Below are 18,965 nucleotides of genomic sequence, written 5' to 3'. Positions count from 1 at the left end.
AATATAAAAGATATGGAAATAGTATGTTACAAAAATCTTTTAGTACATAGCATTCAAGTCATATTTGTACTCTAATTTATCAAGTATGCACCATGTGTCAAAGTAATACATATATCATAATGTATAAACGGATTTCACCAGTATATTATAAAGACAATTATATATAGGATTCAGTATTCTGAGAAGAATCACTTATTAAAATTTATTGACAAAGTATGTATATTATGTACAATTTCAATGCTAGCATAGAAAAATAAGATGTTTTTATCTTTACATCTATGAGTGTATTTGAGTGTATGTGTATACACATGTCTTAGAATGTGAATTGAATGAAACATTCTCAAATGTTTCAACATCTTAGCCATCAGTACATTTTTCAATCTTAACTTTAACTCTACTATGATCAACTTCTGATTCACTTGATTGTTTCCTTGGGGAATTTTTACTATGTTTTTTCGTCTTCTGAATATATTGGTCATGTGTATCACTCTGATCTTCATCTGATACAATATTTGTTACAAACATTTCTTTCTTCATTTTTACTTGGTCTACCTTGACCACTTCCTGATCTTCGTCCGATATAGAGTAAGCCACAGATTTTTCCATTTTTACGTTTACTTTGTGTGCCTTTAACTCCTGCTGGTCTTCATCTGATATAGTGTTTGATACAGATTTTTCCTTCTTGATTTTTGCTTTGTGTACCTTTAACTCTTTGTTTACAGAATCTCTTTTCTTTGAACGATTTGTGTGAACATCGTGGTCAACTTGTTTTTCAGTTGTTTCATTATAAGAACCTGTATCGTCAGGTTTCTCTATTTTAATTACAACATTTTCAAATGTAGGCTCCACTTTGATTTCACTAATATCTAGGAGAACCTTTTTCGTATGTTTCTTTCGTGTCTTTTTACTTGCATTATCTTCATTCTCTTCGTAGCTAATCTCTGCGGAATCCTCTTCTTTAATATTTTTAGCATTTTTCTGTTTCTTATGTTTCTTCTTACTGGGAGACTCTTCTACTACTTCAAGGCTGTCATTAAGAGAACGATTATTACATTGTTCCACTTTAACATTACTAAGTACTCCATTAGTATCTGTGTCCAATACTTTATGTTTTCTGGAAGTTTTTTTACTAGAATTCCTGATGTATTTATCCGCAGTAAAATCTTCTGCCGAATTATCGGTTTCATCCAAGTTTTTTCGCTTTGCAGAACTTTTCTTTGATTTACTACCGCTTTCTGATACAATTTCTTGCTTGATCTGTTTTCTATTAATATTTTCTGCGATCTCTACTTTAATCTTCCTGAATTCATCCTCAGGCTCCACACTGGACAATCTTCTCGGTAATTTTTTTGGTGATTTTTCGGTCCTGACATCAACATGTTCATCAATACTACTTTGAGAACTATAATCCCTCGATTTCTTTTTTGATTTAGATTCTTTCACTTTTTTAATATTCGTTTTATCTTCATTATATTCAATCACTTCTTCCTGCTCAAACGACTTTCTCCTACTTCGTTTAGGAGTTTCTTTCTTAACTTGCACTGTATCTTCATCAGAACTATTTTCTGAATCAAAAAATGTATGTTGCTTCTTCTGTTTAACGCTATGTACAATTTTTACATTATTCTTGACGTTCTCATGTTGCGTCTTGGGACTAAATGTCTTCTCTATTAATTTACATCCTTCTAAGTAATTGCTGAAACAAGAGTAACAATTAATATTGTCCTAGTGCTAGTTAACTTAATAATTAATCAAAGATAGCAGATTACAATTTACTACTTACTCTGGATCTAAAGTACCACGAATGAACGGCAGTTTACTATTCAGATCAAGAAGAGTCACTACAAATTTTACTTCTTGGTCAATCTCAAGATTGTTGCCTAACCAATTTTCATCGTCATCTGGCTTTGGAATAGATACATTGAATGCTTTATGTACAAGGACTCCGATATGGTCAACTCCTTTCTTGTTTACAATACCTATAAATCCGTACATGATAATAATGAATTATATACTTCAAAGAGATATAACAAGTTAACGTTTTACCTTTTATGCTAGATCCTACTTCTGGTCTAAATACATAAAACTCTGCTTCTACGTCAATGTGAATGAAACATGTATCGTAAAAGATTTCACCTAATGGTGTTAATAGTTTAGGGTTTTGATAAGCCAACAGGAACCCTTTCAATCTGCGATCATTATAAGAAAAAACATTATTAAGAATTAACATGTAAATTTGGAGTATTTGCTGCTTAATGGCTATTAAGGTGAAAGTTATTATGTTCGTAAATATACAGTGAAAATTATATAAATTAAGTACGTACTCAGCATCGTAAGAATTCAAATTTGAGCTTAATATCTCGTTCAATGAGGTATTCAGATTGGTTAAATGGAATGGGTGCAAACCAAAATGTTTTTTGTATTTCTCGAAATAAACACGAGATTCGTCGTCCTCAAGCAGACCCGTGAGTTCCAGTAAAGACCAAGTGATTCCCGTGTATGTTTTGAACTTCATTTTAATTTATGGAAAATAAGTAAACAATTTATCTAGCACGCATCACATGTAGCGTAATCATTAAAACGTGTGGAGGTTAAGTCCATGTTTTGCCGGTGATATAGACAAATGATAAGGTTCACGCTGACGGACGTAATTTCAGAATGATCCAAACATGATTTATCAGTGATAAATCAACACGCTACAGATGCAGTATTCCCGAAGGAATTTTCGGACTTTCAAGGAGTTCAAATAAAATGTGGAGAATGGAGTACATTGAGATAGGGGCACATAGAAACATCGACAAAGAAAAACTTAAATAGTTCGGAAACTAGTTGCTCAAACGTAACGTTCTTGCATTCAAAATATTTCTAATTATTTCTAATTATTCGTAATTATGACTGTTTATGAATTTTTCAAAAATAACCTTTCAATCGTTGGATCATAGATAAGGTATAGGAGTAGTATTTCAAAAACTGTACCAATTAGGCCAATTACCATATGGGGGTTTGTGTCTCACACCAATCCTCTCTGCTGTTAAAATATCCAACCCCTCAAGAAGAGAACAAATGATTCTTGCCGATATTCCCATAAGGGGTAGTGCAATAAGCGGCAAGAATCATCTGCTCCTGAAAATCTGTAAATAGCGCCACTAGACCGTAGCGGCAAAACGAGGAATGGCGCTGTTTGCAGATTTTGCCGGACTTTATGTGTGGCGCCACCCAGCGGAAGAATCTTGAACACTGACCTGCATCATCTGTTTAACCTGGAACAGAACCTGCATCAATTTTTAGGCTGGACCAGAACCTGCATCATCTTTCCTTAGCGCTGATGAAATCCACGATAGGTGATAAAATCTGATCAAATACATACAGACTCCAAATCATATTACTGACCCGTAGTAAAAATAAAGTATATGGAATATTCAGTTTTTGTTAATTCACAATTCAGTCTTGTAATATTCACAAATAGTTTTCAGTTGGATTTTTTCACTGTTTTCGTGTTATAGTTCACGAGTTGTGTAGCTAGGAAAATTATTAGAGCAACAATTCCTCAGAAAGAGAAGAAATTCCCGTCAACACTACACATGGTACTGCTACAATCACCTGTACACTACCACTCGACCAGCAAGCGAAACGGCCCATACCATGCTACATTTTAGTTCTATTTTGTTCTGTCTATTTTGTAATGTCTCTTGTTAGTTTAAAATTACAAATTCGATGTCTTGAATGAATACGCATGAATGTAAATGTATTTAAATTAATAAGTGCGCTGGTCACGGTAACGGATAACCAGATCGTATAGAAAGAAATCTTTTTATTACAACATTATAAAATCTACATTTACAGAATCCACGATGAAATACAATACATCCACGAAACGAAGCGTTGTTTTCATTTTCATAATTAGTGTCCGAAATGGCGTCGCCGACGACGAGGTTTTGCAAAAGATACATCAACGCGAAATACATCCGATATAAAATAAATACATGTTCATGTCGTGCGTAGTACACGGATATCGATGTGCTACAAATGAGAATGTCTCATATTATAATTTAGACTCTATTGTGTCGCTAACATGTCTACCCTAACACGTCTACGTGATAAGACTTTCGCTATTCTACACTGCGATTAATCTAATTCGGAATTCCCTTAGCGACAGTCACATAAACAGTTCACGTTTCGTCACGCGTAGTTGGACATGCATTAATACAACATCGATTTCATATTATTTTATTCTTTTTTTTTTGTTTTTTTTTTTTTGCCACTTTATATCGTTTTATAGTGAAATAATATGAAAAAGTTTCGATCACTACAAAAGAGAACGGAGAAACTTTATTGTGAGTTCATGGTCCTCAGAGTTTCATGTGCGGCGACTTAGTATAAGAATTTCACAGGGAGAAAAATATTGAAAATTTAATTTCGTTCGTCTTGGCTACCAGGTTCTGGCAACCAGAGAATTTTGCGATATTCAGTTTCGTAAATTGTGTCGCGAAAATTGAAGTCGAGTGTCTATAACGGTATTTCTATAAAGTTACTCGGGTATTCATTATTTAGATCCATATGTCTGTTACGATCGAGTCGATTATGAGGTATCATAGTGACGGTAGTGTCAATTGTTAAACAAAGTTTAGCGATTAAGTGGAAATACGAAGTTCTCTAGACAATAGTTAAAACAACAGAATTTTCTATTATGAAAGAAAATTCAAAGTTCAAACATTTTGAAATTTATTTTCTGAGAATGACTTTCGGTTCAATCGCGTGTGACTTTACACGACTTACTACATGTATTGGTGCATTGTTACTTAATTACAATGTTAGTCTCATCAGTTGCAAACGTTTACTATGGTTTTAGGCGGATGTCGATGTTTTTGTTCTGGTTGATCAATGAAGTTGAAATTCTCGATTCGGAATTTCAACAATTAGGCATCGTAGACGTTACTAAATATATTTAGCGGAACATTGTTATTATGCAGTCTGTAGTAGAATGTTTTAAATGTTCTGAAAGTCTGAATAATACGAAGAACATCCAAATGTTCATCACAAAAGAAATAATGAATTAGTCTCTGCAAGTTTCACGTATAGAAAGATAAAATTGTTTACGCACAAATGTTATCAATCGTTCAATTTCTGATTCAAGCTTGGTACGTTTCTATTCGGTTTAGGCATACATAGCTTTGTTCTGGAGCAGCCATTTGAAAATAATTAGATGTAGCAGGTTTGAGACCAGAAGGAATTAAAACTTGGTTGAGAACAGAAGGAATTAAAACTGTAAGGAAACAACTTATCGCAAGAGCTAGCCAGAAGTGTTGGATGAATAAAACAATCTTGATCTTACATCGATGTCGGCTCCCTCCCAAAATAGAACGCAATGCGTGCACACAGGCCGCGATTGCATCTGCACAGACCTCGTCTGTGACTTGTGGAGTTGTAACAATAAAAATGCTTGGACTATAATAACTACTTCGCTCAAGACTGCGAACACGAAAATGTCATCTCCGCTTCGTTTGGTAGAGTTGAAACAATAAAATTACTTGAATTACAATCATTGCTTCGCTAAATGTTTGAAAAATCAGTGTTAATTCCAAAGTGTCTTCTATCAATTTCGAGTACGAGTACGACGTGGGAACAATAAATACAGATCTGAATAATCTAATAGTATAAAGGACGTCGAAGGCTTTCGTTGTAATAAACATGACGAGGGAAAGCCGTCGGGAATGTTACTGTTATTCGAAGACTGCGGAACTTCCATGGAATTTCTAACGAATAATTTCACACCATTTATGAGGGGAATATATATTTTAAAATTTCAGCTGTTCGGAGTTTGTATAATTCGCAGGAAGATCCGCAGTCCGGTTATTTACAAGACACACTTATATACACACCTTACCTAGAATTCTATCGTCGTTCACGACTAAGCTACCGCGAAGTAGAATAATTGGTTCCGCACTTTGTTAATCTGCACGTTTGTTCGGTTTATAGAAAGTAGCACCATACAATCATAGCGGCGATCTGTTTGCTGTCCGGTTTTCGGAAAACGGTTCAATCGACAGGATAATCGGCCCGTACAAACTCAGTTGCGCTTATTTATCGTGCTATAGGTTTACCGAGCGAACTTGAAGTTTATGGGAGAAGCCAATGGGGATTTGCAGTCTGCGCGCCAAGAGAAAGAGAGAGAGAGACAGAGAGAGAGAGAGAGAGAGAGAGAGAGAGAGAGAGAGAGAATCGGCGAATGAAACTAAGGAGAATTGATGGGGGAAAATAGAGAGAAGTGTTGGAAACTAATGGTGACTAATAGCGACCATCTATCTCCCTCCTCCCTCCCCCCTCTAGCTCAACTTCACTCGGTAAAACTGTACATTGTTCACAGGATTCGATACAATTTCATTATTTAGCAGTTACCAGAGCAATCTTTATGCATTAGCTTCTCGATACCGAAGCCAGAGTGCCGGGTCAATACGAAACGGAAAGTATCGGATTCTTAAAAAATTGCACATTGGATGTGCAAATAGTGGACGAAGAAACGGAAAAGTGAATTGTTAATTCGAACAATGGATACATTAACATCTGATGAAAAGAGGAGAAATTGTATAGGTAAAAATGAATTGAGAACAGAGTGTAAGATTTGTTCGGGTTGAATCAATGTAAATAAATTCCAGCTTCTGTCTGCTAATTAAAAGGCATTTCGAACGGATATACGTATGTGCGAGATAATTATTATATCCGTTTCGACTGCTTTTTCCGCAATGTAATTAGCTCTGTTAACACAGTTAATTACGGACTACTTTGTATAATGAGATCGAGTGTTTTTAACCTTCCGTCGGGCGTAATGTAAAAGTGCATCATTGAGTGTAACGTATTAAAATGATCATAGTGTACAAATTGATGCGTAAAGATTTCAATGAAACTGCCATAAAATTGTCAAAAACATCCAAGGATTGAACATTCATTTTCAACAGTCAACAGACAACAGATCATTTTCAAGAAACGTTGATACTAACGGAAAAAAAAGAAAAAGAAAGACAAATATTTTCCATCGTCCCTCCGAGACAGAGTGAAGCTACCTGTTTGCAGACGGGGCTAAAAATACTCACAACATAATTCGATCGATGGTATTATGCTGCGAATAATGCAATGATCGAGTACAATTCGAGAAACATGACGTCACGCGTTGCTACCGCTACAACGGCCATCATTAAACGCGAATTAACGTTTACACTTATAGACGGAATACGAGTTCTACAGATTAGTCTTTTCACGTTATGTAACACTATATTATCCACGGTATACAATATACAATATTGCCCGGTAGATTTCCTCAATTCGCTTATTACGTAACGAGATAAATGCGCGAGTGTTCGTAATGGAGCGGATCTTTTCGAACATAATAATTACGCGTGTCGCAGACACGTTTAAGACCAGCGAGAAGTCATCGAAGTGATATTATGATTTGAATAAGTGTTTCGTTTCGTGTATCTGTTCGTGAATGCTCGGTTATATTAATATTTTGTTGTACGACTTGTGTACGTAGGGCGACGACGACAGCGGGACAAATTCGCGTCAGCAGGATTTTCGTGCGAAAACAAATCAACGTTCCGCGATTCATTTCCATTTTCGTTCTCGAGAAAACAGAAAATAAACATTTGTAACGCGGTACAAGAGCACAGCGAGACGTTCGAGAGCAGTGGAGGCTATTCTGTCTGCATCGTCGTTGGCTGCTTTACAAAATGGTGGTGATGAAGACGCAACGCTAAGGGAGACACTGTAGCGAGCCTCTGGGGAGCGCACCATTTGTTAGTGTGTCTGACAGTACTCGCTGATTCTACTTTAAGCGAGCAAAGAAAGTAGTATAATGCACGTTTTAGCAAGTCTATTATACTCCGCGCGTAGTTTCACAGTGCTACACATAGTTTCAGAGAATTTGAGGTCTGCTGGAAACTGTTGCACGTTTCAATTCAGTTTTCTCAAGAACGAAATTCGCATGAAAATGTTCCTACACGCTGTTCGTTTGTTTTCGCATAAATCATCGACCACTTCATACTTTGCTGCACCTCTACGTCGCACGCTATATAATTCTTTGTTCCGTGTGAGATATTCTACGTATATACGCACATTTACGAGTACGTTAAACGGTTACACGACTAGAATAGTTTCTTTCCCTAGACAAAACAGAACTTTCACGACCGTCGCGCGTCTTGCGATCGGAGGAAACAATTATACAATTACTTGATTTCCGGAGTGGTCCAAAACTGCAAATACGCGATGGAAGATTACAGTAGTGCGAGTAGATGTCGGATTTTTGTACGGAAATAAAAATCGTCTGTACTAATTTCAAAATGGAGGAGCTGCGTAGATGTTTATTTCTTTTCTTAATAATTAGAATGAGTTATTTTATGTTATATTATTTTAAATCCAGAAAAAATTCCAGTAAATCTGTGACAATTTGCAACCACTCCAATATTCTAATGAATGATGATCTTCGTCGCGTTGCCATGATTTGGGACCACTCGCGCGGCGTCTATCTTGTTTTTATATATATATAAACAATCTCCTCCCTAGAACGGCGACAACCGAATGACAGGCGAACCGGCTTGAAAGTTGCGACAGTCGCAGAACAAGAAAAACTGTATAATAAAAGTGTAGCCGGGAAAAAACGGTTACGACGAACTTTTTCCTGGTCCCATTTCTCAAGCACTATCTTTATCGGCGTTTCTTATCACTCGGTTACCTGTCCCCTTGTCTTTGGTTAGAACAACCCGCGTTCCCTTAGAATTTCCCGATACGTTCAATCGAGATTTTTGTACCCGTGTTAGAGTGATCCGTTTTTGTTGCAACTTTTAACGAAGTTTTCGTCGTTTCGACGTCAGCCTTAAATTTTGCACGAGGCCGGCGCGACGAGAAAATGTGCCTACTCGCATTAGAATTGCAACACCGAGAGAAAAAAACGTTATAATGAGATTGCACACGTTTATGCTTACGCTTTAAACAATTTTCGAAAAGTAAGACTTAAATAAAATTTTACATTCTTGGCCAGCGACGGAAGGCATGTGGGGGCCTATTCAATTAACCCAAATTAACTCAAGTACCAAAAATTTTTGTATTATTTATTTTTTCTTAATTTTTTTATTTAGTTTTTCTTTTTTTGACCGCGAAGGGGGCCCTGGACTGTTAGCGTATCAAGGTGAAACAATCGATATTTTTAAAACTTCATAGAGATCTTTCAATATTTTTGCAAATCGTTTTAATAAACTTTTTAAAAAATCTATTTATAACAATTGATAACCAGAAACATACGATAATGCATTTGTAACTGATGTATTCTTAACAATTTTTTAATTTTGTAAGCTAAGGATTCACATTTCGTGTGATTTTTAACATACTTTGGAAATTATGTCAGATTTTAGTACGGATTTAAGCTTTTGAAGAGTAACAATATTTAGTGGTTTTAAATGCACGTCTACAGTCGCAACGATGCAATCAATTTTTCAAAGTCTGTCTAGTAGACGAAATCGATCATTACAATTGCCATTTTCACTATTCATCGAGTTACATAAACTATTGATTAAATTAGTTTGCTATTTTTGTGGTGTCGCAATTCTTACACAGAGTAGTAATAAAATTGATAATTTATTCTTCGTGTTATTGTCGAGTAGATCGGTTGCTTTTTTAAACATATTCACTGCCTCTCGCAGTTGGAATATTTTGTTCTAGCACCACGATTCTTAAACTTTCTTACCATTACAGGAATACTATTAAAATGGTCTATTAAAAGAGTTACTACACGAAATAGACAAAAATTCATAATGTAAAAATGCGTGTTCGAGATCATTTTATCAACTTCTGCAACCCTGTAAAGTCATCAGGATATAACACTGATTTGCTTATAGCTGACAATGTGTTATAGTTCATTCTCTCCTAAAAATGATTATTAAGTTTAGACAGTTCATATAAGAATTCAGAAGGAATTCCTTTAAGTACTAATAAATTAAGTACTATTTTTGTATTGAATCCATCATTTTTGTATTGTATTTCCTTTGTATTTCCTTTCAATTATAATAGTAAGGGACCCAATTACCGTCGGGGTACCAATTACCGTGCCTATATTAATTATACTTATTTTTAAAGCATAGTGGGTACTAAAAAAATGTAATATCTCTTTTTCAATATTCATTATTCTTTAAAAATAAGAATACTTAATAAAGGCACAGTAATTGGTACCCCCACAATAACTGGGTCCCTTACTCTATGTAGTGTATTACAAATGGGAGAGAGGAATTTCATTAAACTGTGAATTTCAAGTTCCACCAATTGGTCTGTTTCAAAATAGTTTACAAAATACAGAACTTCAAAGATAACAATTCCCTCCGATTTTATTAAAAGAACTTTTATTTCTGCAACTATTGAACTTTCAAACCTCCGTTTTTTTTCGTTTTAACTTTAAGAAATTATTATTTTATACTTAATTCTTTATTTAAAAAGTCATCGTTGCAGTATAAGAATATTGGCAACATTTTCATGTTATAAATCTGACTGCTCCGACTGCAGTAGAAAATAATCGAATTGGTGTAGGATTGCAAGTACAAAAATGACCGATTCATGAAACGATCCATCAGAACGATATGATTACCAAGCCTGTGCAAAATTTAAGACCGCAATGTACATTATGCCGCATTACCGAACAATCATACCTAAAAGTGTGATCACAGATGGACAGAAGGCATGTATAGCTGCCCTGGAATGAATTGAGCCAAAGAGGCCGCATGCTACCTATTGTCTCGAACAAATGGTGGTGTACGTAGAGGCTCTCTTAAGCACTTGTCTTTCATATGCCAGCCGGCCCTAGACGCTCCTCGTTTGGATCAATTCATTACGGGAGATCTATAACATACAATATATTTATACACACAGTCAGGAGATACGTTGCTACGATAACTATATTAATTAATAAATAGAATCACGAGACCAACTACTGTATATGTGTACGAGTTACTACGTATCGTGTATTTACAGTGAATGCGTTTCCCTTTTGCGCTTTTAATACTCCTCGTACAGTGGAACGAGAAGAGTGCACTTTCTATTTCTTGTCACAATCAATTTTTCATTTTCCAGGAGCAAGCGAGTTTGAAAGTAATTTGTTTTTCGTTTGTTAGTAGACAATTGATGAGAAGAATATTTTTGTTACTTTCAATAGCTCGATTTTGCTAAACCATAATTTGATGGTTCGAGTTGTGTGCTTGTATGTTTCCGAATTTCAATTTTTGAATTCGACGCAATGTTTGATAAATTGCTCTATCGTCATTTGAAAAAGAAGACTTATTCTTGCTGTTGGTAAAATGTGTAATACAAAATATAAAATATGTATCATCGTTGCCTGATAAGCAAGAGTAACCGATTTCTTAAATATTATACATAATCGTAGTCGTTTTTGCTTCCAAGAACTATATTTGACAATTTCGGACAAATTTGATATTTTCAGCCAATGTATAAATAATGTCGAAGGATCAGCCATCTCTTATAAAAATTAACATTAAAAATTGTTTAATTATAGATACAATATGTTGAATTTCAGTCGTGTCTTCTTCGCCAAATAGGAGTTTTTATTTTTACGTGACAACGTTTACATTTACCTGCGTAGGCTTTCTACGCTCGATTAATATTTCGTATAATTCCACCTTGCTTTCATTTTCACGCCGAAAATGGAAATTCAGAAGAATTACAACATATTAATATTTAACGACTAGAAAACCTGAATAAGATTACTGTAATATTACTAAAACATTAATAAATATGTGTTAACAGATATTGCTGAATTGAAGTACAAGCACATGAGGCTCGTCTCCATATTTTCTGGTTCTCATTGACAAAATAATAATAATAACAACATTGAAACGACAGAAAATTCTCATTCGTATGCAAAGTTATAAATTAAAAAATAATAATGCACACGTAATTCTAAGTAACGATAGTTATACCGAATAAACTTCGTATTCCTATTCTCATCGTTTCTTTGATTTCATTAAATTTTATATATTATTTATTTCCATGATTAGGTTCGCAAACATTTTTTTTTTCTTCGTTTGTGTTGGTTTCACTTCATGACTGCTCATTGACGTTACTTTTCATTTTATATCAAAGAGTCATTGTAAATAATAATTGTTATCACAGTAAAGTCTTGATCTAACAATAAGCCCAATCCTCGGGTCCGTACTGTCACATAGATCGTGTACGGCTGCTATTTTCTTGTGGCGCACTACATACCGTCAATTAAACCACTAAATACAGTTTAAATTATATCGTGCCTAGTGTCATTTTAATCAGGAAAATTCCACGTATAAGTTGGCGACGGTCCCATAAATAAACAATGAAAAATAAAGTATGTCCCCAAGTGGAGGGGATAGGCGAACTGACTAAGATCGTGTAGCTCCGTTCGGCTTAGATCAAGACGTCACTGTACTATATAGAATAAGCTGTTTTCGAATTGCGAAGTCAAAACGAATTTTAATGCTAAGCTTTTTCAATAAAGTCGCTAAAAGCTAATAGGAATAATTTTACATTGTGATTAAGAAATTGATATTAACGAAATTGCACGATATGCATACCTTCTTATAATTACTAACTTTTCATATTCTTCTTCACTTCTCTTGCCCAAATAATTGTTACTATCTCGTCGCAATAACTCTTTCACATCGAGCTAGTCGAAATTATCAACAAAAACCTCTTCGTAAAATCATCACGATTACCATTATCAACATTATTATAAACATATTAGTTCGTGTTCATTCAGCTCCCACGATATACATGTTTTTAGCCATGATTTCAGTCACATTTATAGATTCGATCCTACCCGCTACATAATATATCATTATTCTCCAAATATTCATTGTGTTATGAAAGGTGTGTTTAACTTCAGTTATGGACTGTTCGAATGCACTCACGAACCTGCGCAGGTTTGAGTCTCTCGCTGCTTTTGTTCTTTCAGTCTTCAAAACTTTAGCTTCACCTGTTTTTCACAGAACAGGCTTCACAGAGAGAATTTGAATATACATTTTGTTTTTGTTTTTTTAAATGAGTCCTGTGAACCAACTTGCTGTAGTAAGGAATAAATAGAGTTTTTAATAAAATAGAAAACACTCTATAAGAAAATAGAAATATCATTCTGCAATCCCACCTATGAAACCAAACAGCTGTATAGTGATTCTCTTTTTTTTTTCGAAATCGATTCGAAGGAATTCTGCGTATCATTTGTATAATATATAAAACAGTCGACTCATGGAAGAATGAAGTTGGAAGAATATATAATATATGTGGTAAAAAAAATGGAAGGATTTCCTTGATCCTTGTGCACTGTTTAGATTCATTTCAGCCTTAGCTCTTTTTATTCACAGTATCGCATAATAGTGAATGAAAAACAATTTAATTGAGGTGGAAATAGAATTTCTTTATGTGAATAATTATCAGCATGCCAATTGTCATAAATTGTTAAATAAAATCAAACAATATAAATACACGAATACCCGTTTTTCTTACTGTATATCGTATACTAAATTAATACTTGTATATTTTCTATGTCGATAAAAATCAATTTGGATTTTGTCCACCTATAAATGTGCGAAATGGATGTAACGTGTTTACAAAATCCATTGTGTACACATAAATATTTCGTACACACTCTGTACACTCGTTGTTACGTAGTTAACCCATTTAGGCCTAGCATACCATATACGGTAGATTAAAAATAATTTACTGACATTCTTGCTCAAGTATCGTATCAGTTTAGCTTGGCATCCAGTGGAAGGGATAAACAATACTATAAAAATAGTTCATTATGCTGAGGAATTCGCGAAAGAGTGAACATTTCATTGCTAATCATATTTGTAACGAAAATTCCACAAAATTCTGACTGAAGTGACTTCGAGACTAAATGGGTTAAGGAATGTGCAACCAAATTGTTAACAAAAAATGATCGACTGTACGAACGCTGATGCACGCCTAAACAGTGCACGCAGATTGAACATCGGAGCGTGAGCAGAGTAAAGTTTTGAGTGGACGGCGATTGTTTGTTTCGGTGTTGATCACAATCTCCTAAATGTTTCCTTTCGCATTGAATGCGGTTCTGAGCACGAGCACGCCCCGTCTCTAGTCTACTATAATCAGCAATTAGGACACTATCGTCTCGATAGTGAAACAGCGAGCGATGCGATTTCTTACAAGAAATAACGCGGCAACGTGGTCACCGATCCGTGCGGATTTTCTCGTGGGCGATCACAAAAGAATAATAAGCAAGTACAATGCGTCCATCAGGAGACGGCAGTGATTTCGACAGTGGGGGGCAGGGTGATCTGTGAGATCCCACTCTTACGCTTAGGCTCTGGCGGGAACGGTAGACATAGTAGGTGCTCAGCGCACTCGATACGTGCTTTGCTATCTTTGTCAAGCGATTCGGCCAATAGCGGAAAATGTGTAGCACGAAGTTTCTCACTGCCATCTCCTGCTGAACGCGTATTACATATCCGAGCGTTTGCACAAATGCGTATCGTTCATAAACGTAATCATTGTCAACGCTCCGATGCAGTTTTCGGAAACTTGCTCGCGAGAAGCTTCCCAAGTCACGCTGACTTTCCGACGAACTACCGATAGCAGTACTCTTCGAAAAACGACTGGACTGCGGATTTTTATGGAAAATAAAGAATGTCTACATTCAATTGCAACAAACTGATAGCAAGTGGAAAATTCTTCCCTTCTTTAATATCTTCGGAAACCTGAAAATAATACATTGATACTGTTAAGTGCTTTCAAAGCTTTGTACTCTTCCAAATTACACCCACCCATATTCGCCCTAAACGCATAAAATTCGCAGTCTAATCTTGCGTCAGACTCGATAAGACGAGGGGGTTGATCTACGCAACGATCGAAGGATCTGAAAGAAGCATGATCAAGAAGTCGGCGTGAAAGGGAGCGGACCTCTCCGGGCAAAACGCAACGGTATCCAGCGTAAGTGGGCTGCGAGTCAGTCTCAGAAGCGCTTCAGAAGAGGCAGCAAAGAAGAAGAAGAATTGTTGAATTGGACGGCGCGCCCGATCGGTTCGCGTCGCGGAGGACGCTCCCGCGAGTATCCCGTGATGCGGTTCCGGCTTTAGAGCTCGTAGACGTCACGGCCGTTGGGCCTGCCCAGTTCCCTGGTGGACCTGCAGGACGCCGGGCTGGTGTACGAGTGGATGATGTGGACCCTGAAACGTACGTCGCTGGTGTTCCTCGCAGGATCGCCTCGTGTCCTCCTCGAGAAGCTGACCGTGGTCTTGCAGCAACAATAGTGGAACAGCTTGACGTACGCGCTCCGAAAGTGTCTGTCGGCCACGCAATAGAGGAGGTTGTTGAAGCAGGACTTGGAGACTGCGAACCAAGCGAGGTTGTAGATGACGCGCGCGCTCACCGGCCAGAACGAGTTCACGCAGACGGCCACGCCGAACGGCAGCCAGAACGTCAGGAACATGAAGCAGCTATATATGTTCGCCTTGGTCAGCTCGTAGTCCCAGGAGAACGCGACCGGCGGCTTATACGAACCCCTGGTGGCGTGTCGGACACGGATCACCAGTCTGGTGTAGAAGAAGATGATCGTTAACGTCGGCCCGCCTAACAGCAGACTCGCCTCGATTATCTGCTCCAACGTTATACCGCTGAAGCGGCGACGACAGAAGTCCGGCCCGCTGTTTAGCAACGATTGCCGCAACACTGCCGTCGCTGATATCAGCCAGATCAGTATGATCAACACTGTCACGACACACGGTGTGTAGATCGCGTATCTGGAAACGAGCGATTTTTTATGTAAACATACATGCACGACACACAGTATTGTATTTATATTAGGGGTACCCGTAAGCAATCAACTATTTGCAAAGAATTTGTTTTGCCTTTAGTTCTGTGCCGATCGTTGAAGAGGAAACGCGTATTCTTTTACAGTTTTCGGTGAAGCAGCCTGTGTTCAAAATATCCCAAAAAGTATAATGTTTTTTTACTGGATTTCTATAAGAGGGGGATTGAAAATTTGCAGGAAAGATGGCAAACTGTCCCTTGATAATGATGGAGATTATATAATAAATTAAGAAATAAAAACTTGAATTTACTAGAAAGTTCGTTTTAGATTTCAAAATAATTGATTACTTATGGGTCCCCCTAATATTAAAGGTCGATTTATACTATCCGCACAGACACGGAACGCTCCACAGTGTCGCGAATTGCCATTTTAGGTGGACAAAGGTCATGTCAGAAAGTAGACATAACATTCATATATATTCTTCTTTCGGAATGTTTACTGAGCCTCGGAGAGAATTACTGAGAATCGGATTTCAGATTCTTTATCGTACAATTACTGAGACTGTGATGGCGTTTTTGTGGACACTTATCCGATGCATTTATTTATTCAGACGTATTTTGTAAAAACACGAGCAGGTGGATTTTTCTTTTTCGTAAAAATGGCGTGGTTTTTCTGTAAAAATCGAGCAGGAATTTTTGCAATCATCCAATAAAATCTTCACAAAAAAAAAAAACATTTTTACGCAACGAACAGAAGGCGAAAGAAAATTTGTGAAAAGATCCTAAGATTCCTGGCTCATGAATTATTTTAAATCCCGGGTCAAACGTGATTCGTCATGCCGAGGATTAGAGCGTGTACCACACGTGTCCAGGCCAAGGAAACGGAAACGTTTCGCTCCGACCACTACTAAATGGTATTGGCGCAAGACCAAGCTCGTTTTTCTCGGAAAAAATGTTCCACGGTGTATTTACGATCATCCGCGACACGTAAATCATCGAGGCGATGCAATTGGTCGAACTTCCAGCAAACGTTTAGTGTCTCTCGCCACTTTTCTGTAAATTCACCGCCCGGAAATTCTTTCTCTCGCCGGTTTCCCCAGTTGCCCGGGTTCCAAATAATTCTCCTTAGCGTCCGCCACTAATTTTCTTTAGCATTTCTTACCAATTCCGTTTAGCACCTCCCATAAATTTCCCCGTGGGACTTCCCCATCATGCCTCATTGGCCCACCCCACTAATTTCCCTCGGCTCCACCCACAAACTTCGAAATCGCTCGGCAAACCTATACATGCGTACCCGGTCGTTTGGCTGTCGTCTCGCGAAATGTCTAACGTTCGAGAAGTATAACGAGAAACTTGTAAAAACAAATTTCTCGCGAAAAATTGTACAATGTAGAAGAAACGTTTGAGAACCTTCGAATAAATTGTAGGACCTAGAAAAAACGTTTCAGAGCCAACAAAAAAATTGCAAGGTATACAGGCTCACGTTAGAACCCATGACAAATAGGAACTACACAAAGTCTATAGAAATCCTCGTGAAATCAGACGCTTGAAGTAATAGAAAGAAGTAAAGGCAAATATTCCCGTTATTAATTACGCGGCAAGTAGTTATGCACCTTCCTTTTTTGCAAGAATATATGTTATAAACTCTTCGTTTCCGTTTTCTTTCTGCTTGCTCGGAAAGTCAGCGAGGCGAACTTTATTTGGTAACAATTATGATACTGTGTGTTCCGCTCAGAGATTCTACGTAGTCTTCGAGAAATTAAAGACGGTACATATGTATATGTGCCACATAGCTGTACAGGAGTGTACATGGCCGGCCGCTTGATCGTCGACCCGCGAAATTTCTAACGTTCGTGAAACACAACCTGAAACTCGATCGATCGATGAACGACACGGGGTTGCGCTGTACGCAATCTACGAGAGTTGCGACTGCTGAGTTAGTTCGCTTCGTTAACGCATCAATGCGGAATTTAATGAGCTCCGACGACTCCGAATTGGTTCGTAAACGCACTATTGTTTTCGGCGCTGATGAAGCGGAGTACTCGCCACCGGGAATTCGGATCGTTATTGCTCCCAGACGACGAATTACGAAGATCGATTCGCCCGCGTGTTCCCGAGCAAAAAGAATCCCTGCATAATGCCCGATAATTTAGGGCTACTAATCCGCCGCCCCCCCCCCCCCCCGAAGCCATCAACATTAATTTTTATGATTTTCTATATAATGCGAACTGCGTTGTCTGCGTTATCAAACTAGATTACGATGATTTACTGAAATTGCACGCTCGCTATAATTCTGTCGCAGAACAATCGCATGAATATTTTGTGTATACGAGTACCCGGTACGGAATTATGGTGGGCCAGTTTCAAGAGTATAGGGGAGATAATTGTATGAAAAAATCAATTTTCAAGAGAAATCACACACAGTCCATAGCTGGTAAGTGATTGATTGAAATCAGGAAATATTTTGTCGCGGGTAAGCAATTCTTGGGACTGAAAACAAAAATATTTAAGAATACAATCAAGGTTGCTTCAGAAGTTATCTATATTTTTCCTCTGAGAAATATTTTGTAATTTCATCGTGTAAATGTAAGTTAAAGCGCCGAGGAGGCGTTGGAAAGTGGCGTAAGAAGCATCTGGTAGGGTTTCTGGGAAAAAGGAAAACGTAGGAAATTTAACATCGGCAAGGTACACCTTTCCGTGTCCCCCTTAAACTTCGCCGGGAAGCCCCGGTAATCTCTCCCTATTGCCATGGGCAACAATAACGCTTGAAGTCACGACATCGCCTCTGTTAATGTTCGCCGAAGCAAACGGCGAAGCGGACCTGCTAACAATCGATGCGACGCTTCTCTCCGACCTAACTATTTTCTCCGAAAAGCTAACCGTCCCTTTGAGGGCCAAGATATTCCAATCAGGGCTGGGTCGCCATACTCGCTGCACGCCTTAGGTCAATATCCAGAACCTAGAAAAAATCTTAAGGTCTACAAAAACGTTTCAGAAAGCACGAAGAGGTTGTAGGATCCGCAGAAATGGCTTCGGACCTAGGAGAAAATTCTACCAACTATAGAAACATTTCAAAACCTACAGGAGATACAGCCGGAAGAAACCGTAGAAAGATATTGTAGGATCTGCAAGATCATTTTAGCATCATCGAAAAAGTTGTG

The 18,965-nt window shown here is 37.5% G+C and overlaps 2 protein-coding genes across 2 annotated transcripts in view; both read right to left on the bottom strand.

The window, feature by feature from the left end:
* Positions 1-22: 22 nt before the first annotated feature.
* On the bottom strand, positions 23-2,747 carry Polr1f (RNA polymerase I subunit F). The gene is made up of 4 exons (XM_076790038.1): positions 2,325-2,747; positions 2,047-2,189; positions 1,784-1,979; positions 23-1,696 (listed from the first exon to the last, which is right to left on the bottom strand). Exons 1-4 carry the CDS (start codon positions 2,513-2,515, stop codon positions 358-360), a joined length of 1,869 nt encoding a protein of 622 aa, XP_076646153.1. The 5' UTR covers positions 2,516-2,747; the 3' UTR covers positions 23-357.
* A 9,615-nt stretch (positions 2,748-12,362) lies between these two features.
* LOC143355311 (adenosine receptor A1) overlaps positions 12,363-18,965 on the bottom strand; it is a 40,102-nt gene continuing 33,499 nt past the window's right edge. The window contains exon 6 of the mRNA XM_076790042.1: positions 12,363-15,794. Coding sequence (XP_076646157.1) covers positions 15,128-15,794 — 667 coding nt within the window. The 3' untranslated portion in view covers positions 12,363-15,127. The remainder of the gene's footprint in view (positions 15,795-18,965) is intronic.

The sequence above is a fragment of the Halictus rubicundus genome, chromosome 6, assembly GCF_050948215.1.
Source record: "Halictus rubicundus isolate RS-2024b chromosome 6, iyHalRubi1_principal, whole genome shotgun sequence".
In the NCBI taxonomy this organism is placed as follows: domain Eukaryota; kingdom Metazoa; phylum Arthropoda; class Insecta; order Hymenoptera; family Halictidae; genus Halictus; species Halictus rubicundus.
The sequence above is the reverse complement of the archived record's forward strand: the minus strand, read 5'-3'. Positions and strand labels throughout refer to the sequence as shown.